At 36.8% G+C, this 8,218-nt stretch overlaps 1 protein-coding gene across 1 annotated transcript; it reads right to left on the bottom strand.

The window, feature by feature from the left end:
- Positions 1–991: 991 nt before the first annotated feature.
- Positions 992–4,570, bottom strand: LOC113571833 (toll-like receptor 5). Its single transcript, XM_027001001.3, has 2 exons — positions 4,383–4,570; positions 992–3,963 (listed from the first exon to the last, which is right to left on the bottom strand). The coding sequence occupies exon 2, from the start codon at positions 3,951–3,953 to the stop codon at positions 1,314–1,316; it is 2,640 nt and encodes an 879-aa protein (XP_026856802.2). The 5' UTR covers positions 3,954–3,963; positions 4,383–4,570; the 3' UTR covers positions 992–1,313.
- Between the last annotated feature and the right edge of the window lie 3,648 nt (positions 4,571–8,218).

An 8,218-nucleotide genomic window follows, 5' to 3' on the forward strand; every position in this document is an offset into this window, starting at 1 on the left:
AAATGCACTTTACATCATTTGTGAACCAAGGGCACATTAATTGCTACAGATTGTATGGTTTACCAGTAACACATTGAGATGAGTGAAAAAAGGAAAAAAGACAAGGAGAAAATAGACGTGTTGTATAAAATAGACAAAATAGAATAGAGTTGAATAAAAAAAGGAGAAAGTAGAATAAAATAAAATAAAATAAAATAAATTTTGAATAAAAAAGGTCTTTAATTGAGATTTAAAAGCTGAAACAGAAGAACAGTCCTGTAGAGACTGGAAGAGTTTCAATGCTGCAGCACTAAATGCCCCAGCACCCATAGAGGAAAGATGAGTATGAGGTACACTGAAGAGATTACTGCCAGAAGATCTAAGAGTGTGAGAAGGCTTGTAAAGATATAGGAGTTCAGAAAGATAATCAGGAGCAAGACAATGCAGAGCTTTAAATGTGAGAAAGAGGATATTATATAATACATGAGACAGCTAACCAGTGTAGCTGATAACCAGAAGAAATATGAGCATCTTTTTGTGTATGTCAGTACTCTTGCAGCAGTGTTTTGAATGATAGTGATTGTCTGTGTGTTTTTTTGTATTGCCATATAGTGTAACGGCTTCCCTTTTTCTTCATGGCATTTCAGGGGAAATTACTTCATTGGTATCATCTTAACACATTGCAGACTACTTTTTACCTCTTTAGCCAGTTTCATCTGGCTAATAGTATCTGGTTTTTGCATGCTCTATCTCTACTGAGGACATTTGCTTAAATGTAGTCACATATCTTCAAACTTTTACACTGATAGGGATGGAAGAATTAAAGCCCTTGATTAAGCTGTTCCTGAGTGTATGACTCATTTATTTAGACTCCAATCTGAAAAGCAGTATTTTATATTGTTAATCAGATTGGTTCGCATGCAGGGGAAAAATACATAACATGTCAAAAGCATGTGAAAAGATGTTTTTGATTTCAAACGGTAAAACCAAGACAGATGCACTTTAGTGATTTACATGGTTTTATTGTTGGTATCTGTACATTAGGATTTCCATGGGGTTCTTGGGAAATGTAAACAGTATACATGTCAAATTTAACAAAATGTTTTAGGTTTTGACTGCTTTTTGCAAATTAACACTTTTAGTTTAATCATTCAAAAGACAAATACAAATTATTTAAACAGAAATAAAGACCTCACCAAAGATGTATATTACTAGCACAATATAGTTAAAAAACATTACTAACATAGAAAATATGTTTCACATATATTTGTAAATGATTTCTGCTGATGTAAAATTTTTCAGCAAACACTTTCATTGATGCAAGTACCCCTGTATTAAACCGTGGTAACTGTTTCATGACCTGGCACATTGTGGGTTGTTTCAACATTTTGTTTCTTGTGTTTAACTTTTGTGTCTTTTAGTAGACTCTGTGTGAGATGGCTGAAGAACCATTCCATGTCTTGGTTGTCCTCTGGCCATTTGAGATATTTCCTGGTCTGAATGTAGGTTCTGATTGCTTCATGCTTCATCAGCTTGTATTGTGGTATGTCTTCCACAAGAAGCACTACCAAGACATCTCTGACCTCCTGTAGCATTTTAGTCTGGGCCAGAGTGAAGGCCTCTAAGCACCAGCCATCGGTCAGGAACTCTCTGGACACCACACACAATGTTTTCCTACTCTTCCAGACTGCGTTATGCATGTTGGATAAATGGTCTTCCCCTGGCATGAAGTCTCGTGCCTCAACACAGCAGTGGAAAATATTCTGATCTGAGAACTGTGTGTCTAGGTTCCTCAATAGTGCCTTCTCCACCCATCTGATGTCTTTTGAACTGAAGCACAGATAGGCATCATACAAGAAGCCATCATTACCAGGTAATGTTTTCTTTCCACCCACAAATGTCATCGCATTTCTGTAAAGCTTGAAGCAGTAGCCACGCATACACACAAAAAGGATAGCACCAGTGGTGCTAAACACAATAAGTGCTGTGCAGCAGATGAAGAATATGAACCTTAAATTCTCAGCTATCTCTTCATCCTTCTCATCATCACACAGTACAGATTGCACAAGAGGAATGCCATACTGCTGCTTAGGAAACTCACATGTCAAATTCTCAATAGGGGTAAAAAACATTACATTTGTCTGATTTATCCATGTTTGTAAGCCTCTGAGGTCGCAGTCGCAAAAGAAATGGTTCCCGTACATATTGATTACGGTTAGAGTACTAAAGGCATGTGGGTCAACGGAACCAAGACGATTGTAGGCCAGGTTAAGTATTCTCAGACTTTGAGGAAATATTCCATTTGGTAAATGTGTCAAGAAGTTGAAAGATAAATCTAATAAAACTAAAGAAGTGAGTCCCTTAAAAATATTTATTGGGAGTGAAGACATATAGTTATGCTGAAGATAGAGAGTGTGTAACTGGTGAAGGTTGTCAAACACACCAAGACACTTTCTTTTTGACCAGTTGTTATGCAAGCCAGTCACAGACAGATCAAGGACTTGTAAACTGTTTGAGGGTGACACTACATAGTTCTTATTATGTTCACACAATAAAAAAACATTGCATGCAATGTAGATCTTTTCAATTCTAGGAAAATTCACTATAATAATGTACAGATGCTCAGCATTCTGTAATCTGTTAAACTCCAGATGAATTTCTGTGACATTTCTTGCAATGCTTGAAAGATGATACAATGAAATAATTTTGTTGTTTGCCAAGAGAAGCACTTTAAGGTTTGGGAGTATTGCCATTTCATATACATGCTGTAAGGAATTTTCTGTTAGGTTCAAGCAAAACAGATTTGGAAGACCTTTAAATGAACCTGGCATAAGTGATCTTATATTATTGTAAGATAAATCAAGGATCTCAAGGTTTGGTAAATTGTCAAATGTTGTAGAATAAATTTTATCCAGGAGGTTGTATGATAGGTTAAGCATTTTTAAATGTGGCACTCCTAAAAATGTGTTAGTTTCAATATAGTTGATTGAATTAGAAGCCACTGAGATTTGTTCCAAATCTCGCATATAACTAAACAATGAATATTTTAAAGCAAAAATACGAGCTCCACTCAGATCCAAAGTCTTAACGCCACTGTCTGCTAGGCCCTTGAATGTATTTTTTTCTGGGTCTTTTAGATTTTGGTACCATACTGATTTGCCCATGCTAGAACTTTTATTGAGAATGAGACTGTGAATTTTGGTTCCGCTGATTGCTCTAAAGAACAGTACTGCCATGTCAACACTGAAAGTATTCTGAGACAAATCAAGCACAGTCATAGACATATTCTTGAATGGGTTTCCACACTCATCCCATTTAGACCAAAACACATCCATATCATGCATTTTAATGTCAGTTAATTTAAGAAGAGTAAAATGTCTGCCTTGAAAACCAAATAAATCTGCCTCACATATACTGTTAATCCAATTACGGGAGACATCCAGCAAATGAAATTTGCTCATGTTGACAAAGAAAAGACCAGGCTGGATTTTGTTTATAGCATTATCGTATAGTATAAGTTTCTCCAGAGAAACCAGAGGTCTCAGGTAGTCACCTGAGAGAATAGAACCATTTAAATTACACTGTGTGAGTATAAGTGTCTGAAGGTTCAACAAGCCATTGAATGTTCCCATATCCAGTTGTAGGAAGTGGTTGTAGCTTAGATCAAGCTTTGTCAGATTGTACAATCCACTGAAGGCATTGCTCTTTAACAAAAGTCTTATTTCTTGTTGCTGCATGATAATGACTTGGAGAGCTTCTAAACCAAAGAAGGATTTCTCACTAATTTCACTTATATAATTTAGACTTAGATCCACATAAGTTATATGATGTGGTAAATCTGGCACTTGGTCAAGTTTACTCATGCTACAATAGGCTCCATCACGTCTTATAATGCACAGTGAAGAACATTTTGCCAGCAGCAGACAGATCCAAAGTTGATAAAGGCACAAGGTGAAATTGGATTGGTTTGACATGCTGAGATCCCTGGAAAGAAACAGAAAAATCACAGAATAGCCTAATTGCCTTGTGAATTACTTGTGAATGTCAGATACAGATACAATTGCAAAAAAAAAAAAAAGGTTTGGAACCATTTGGAACCTTTGAATAGCAGCTAAAATAGTAGCTAATAGCAGCCTGTATTTATATTTCACTATTTGCATTTGTTAGTATAGATATTGATTTGTCTAAAATGACCAACTTAATTCCAGACATACAGGTTTTCCTTAATTGTCTAAAAACCTGTATATACCAACCAGCATTGATACAACCTCAAATTAGGATTAGGTGCTTATTCTGTAATGTCCCAACATTATACTTTAACAGGTTGCAATAAATTCTTCATACAAATTTTAATTTATTACATAGCTGTTTTGAAGTTGAGGTAGACTAAATACGTTTCTTACCAAGCACGTTACTCTTCTTTTCAACAGTCTGGTAAGCTTTGCTTTTACTGAGTGAATAAAAAACACTGCGAGTTGTTCTTAAAAAATTATAACTGACAACAATAAGAGATACATAAGCAAGGCTTCCGGAGGTAGGTTTCAATTCCTTTTGGACCTACGCAGGTGCTTATGTCAGAGAAATTTCTGTGTGCTCCCAACATTGTGAAATGTTTTCTCCTCACCACATTCAAGGGGTTTCACAAGAGGACATTTTCCAAATTACATCTAGCTTGCTTTGAAGGACAAAGTAGGGCTAGTAGACCAGTTTTGTGTCAGGGCTGATGAAATACCTTCATGGGTTTTTAAAATGCTTTGTTAACTTATGCGTTTGTGGTTGATATCTGCAAAATATAAGCTACTTTATGGTGTCTAATATGATGTCTATTTGATCAACTGTTGAGCTGATCAGTCAATATTAAAACCCATATAGCCTATTGTCATTTTTTACTTAGTGACAACCACTGGGTTACATAAGAAACATGATTCACATTGGGAAGTAAACCTTTTTTCCTACTAGGCTACATGCAAATCTCCTTGCATGTCTCTGGAAAATAGCAACATAATGTACAAAGCAAACTACAAAATATTTACTTATGAAATATGGTCTGTGAGATTAGTTAGAGCTGCAGAATATGTCAGAATAAAGCAATAAGCATGGTCTAAAGTGGCTAAATCGGTGGACCAGCAAAAAAAAAGGCAATTCTTGACATGTTTCATACCATTTAACAACTCTTATGGGTTGTTACAAACTCTCATCAAAATTTGAACAAAATGTCTTATCACACTGCAGTTTCCAGCTCAATAGGAACTAATGTCACATTCCTATGATCTCACAAATCCTAAATTGTAAAAAAAGAAAAAAGTGTAGAATGCATGCAATTCTACACACAATTGTTGCAAATCAATAACATTCCTACTCAGTATGCTTGCATTGTATGCAACTACACTATAATAAAGTTGTAAACATGTTCTGCTGCTGAGACTCTTACAGTGTAAATACTGTAGAAATGTCCTGTGGGTCACTAGTAATTTGTCAATTAAGTTCTGTTTATCTGCAAGTTGTTTCCTTTAATTTCCTGACCTCCACCTCCCTGCCTCAAAAGTAAAGTGGTTTGAACCCCCTGAACACAGATCTATGTGTAATTTCCATGTTGTTGTCTAGAGAGCAGAAGCAATTCAGACCTGGTTAAATTGAAACAAAAATCAGGATTTCAGAAATTAAATTAGTAGAAAGGGAGAGAAAGCATACAGAGGGCAGGAAACTTTAGAGGTATTTCTTTTAGAAAACAGGTGAGCCTGAACTGTGCCAAACAATAAATATGTTGTAGTAATGTAAGATACCTATCTAGCAATTAGGCTAAGAGCACATTTATCAAAAGAACAAGGAATTTCTTTCAGGGAAGCAAGTATTTTTTAAACAATTAATTTAACACTGTTATTGCTGTCATACTAAATAAAGTTAGCCAGCCCAACAACTAACTTGAAAATACAGTGTTAGTCCATTTCTGGTTATAGGTTTGACCCACTGCAAATGAAAAGGTTTTGAGACTGTGATTGAACATGTTTCCTCATTTCCTCTGTACTAAATATTTGTAATACAGGAAGGTGAGCTACAGAGCAGGATGCAAGTGTGAGCCAGTAGTTGAAAAAGGAGAATAACAAGAACACAAACTGAACAAATAGAAACTGCTGACAGTAAACACAACTGAACATACGGGGGACTAACAATGAGTACATAGCAAACATAGACAACATACATGTAGGTACGTACAAGAACAGACAACTGGGACTGAAAAACAATTGTAACCAGGTGATAAATACAAAGTATGAGTGATCCAGAACATAGGTGTGGCAATAGATGTTGAGAACGCAAATATGTGAAGTTGTCATTCCTTGTGACATTGGAAGCCTCATAGAAGGTGGACAAACAGAAGTGATGGCTGCACTAGAAGTGTTATCAGAAGTTATCCTGGTTATATGTTGATAGAAAGAGGTAATAAAATTTGGATTATATGTATTTAAATGGGTAATGAACCTCAGTATACAGGTGCATCTCAATAAATTAGAATATCATTGAAAAGTTAATTTATGTCAGTAATTCAATTCAAAAAGTGAAACTCGTATGATTATGGCCTACAGCCAATGAAAACCCAAATGTCAGTATCTCAGAAAATTAGAATATTATATAATACCAATTTAAAAAATTATTTTTAATACATAAATATTGGCCTACTGAAACGTATGTACAGTATATGCACTCAATACTTGGTCTGGGCTCCTTTTGCATGAATTACTGCATCAATCTGGTGAGGCATGGAGGCGATCAGCTTGTGGCACTGTTGAGTTGTTATGGAAGCCCAGGTTGCTTTGATAGCGGCCTTCAGCTCGTCTGCATTATTGGGTCAGGTGTCTTCCTCCTGACAATACCCCATAGATTCTCTATGGGGTTTAGGTCAGGTGAGTTTGCTGGCCAATCAAATACAGTGATACTGTGGTTATTAAACCAGGTATTGGTACTTTTGGCAGTGTGGGCAGGTGCAAAGTCCTGCTGGAAAATGAAATCCGCATCTCCATATAGCTTGTCAGCAGAGGGAAGCATGAAGTGCTCTAAAATGTCCTGGTAGATGGCTGCGGTGACTTTGGACTTGATATAACACAGTGGACCAACACCAGCAGACGACATGGCTCCCCAAACCATCACTGATTGTGGAAACTTCTCACTAGACCTCAAGCAGCTTGGATTGTGTGCCTCTCCACTTTTCCTCCAGACTGTGGGACCTTGATTTCCAAATGAAATGCAAAATTTACTTTCATCTGAAAACAGGACTTTAGGCCACTGAGCTACAGTCCAGTCCTTTTTCTCCTTGGCCCAGGTAAGATGCTTCTGACATTGTCTCTGGGTCAGGAGTGGCTTGACACAAGGAATGCGTTGTAGGCCACGTCCTGGATACGTCTGTGTGTGGTGGCTCTTGAAGCACTGACTCCAGCAGCAGTCCACTCCTTGTGAATCTCCCCCAAATTCTTGAATCGCCTTTATTTGACAATCCTTTCAAGGCTGCGGTTATCCCTGTTGGTTGTGCAATTTTTTCTACCACATTTTTTCCTTCCACTCAACTTTCCATTTATATGCTTGGATACAGCACTCTGTGAACAGCCAGCTTCTTTAGCAATGACCTTTTGTGGCTTACCCTCCTTGTGGAGGGTTGCAATGTCTGCCTTCTTATGGACAACTGTCAAGTCAGCAGTCTTCCCCATGATTGTGTAGCCTACTGAACCAGACTGAAGGACCATTTAAAGGCTTAGGAAAGCTTTGCAGGTGTTTTGTGTTGATTAGCTGATTAGAGTCTGACACCATGAGTCTACAATATTGAACTTTTTCACAATATTCAAATTTTCTGAGATACTGACTTTTGGGTTTTCATTGGCTGTAGGCCATATTTATTAACATTAAAAGAAATAAATGGTTGAAATAGATCAGTCTCTGTGTAATTAATCTATATAATATATGAGTTTTGAATTGAATTACTGACATAAATGAACTTTTCAATGATATTCTAATTTATTGAGATGCACTTGTATGTGTATATTTGTATATATGGTATATTGATGAAAAATATGACTGATGGAAAAATGTATAGAGCACTTCACATGTGGCGTGTTTCCATGTGGCTGACCACGTTGTAGGTTTGTGGGGTACAGAGTGAGATTCTGCTCGAGTCAGCAAGGGAAAGGATTTCTAGAGTAAATGGTGTGAGTAGAGGTGAGTGTGTGACTATTTCTGTGTCTGGTAAAGTATA

This window comes from Electrophorus electricus, chromosome 2, assembly GCF_041902795.1.
Source record: "Electrophorus electricus isolate QZ-2024a chromosome 2, ASM4190279v1, whole genome shotgun sequence".
NCBI classification, from domain to species: Eukaryota; Metazoa; Chordata; class Actinopteri; order Gymnotiformes; family Gymnotidae; genus Electrophorus; species Electrophorus electricus.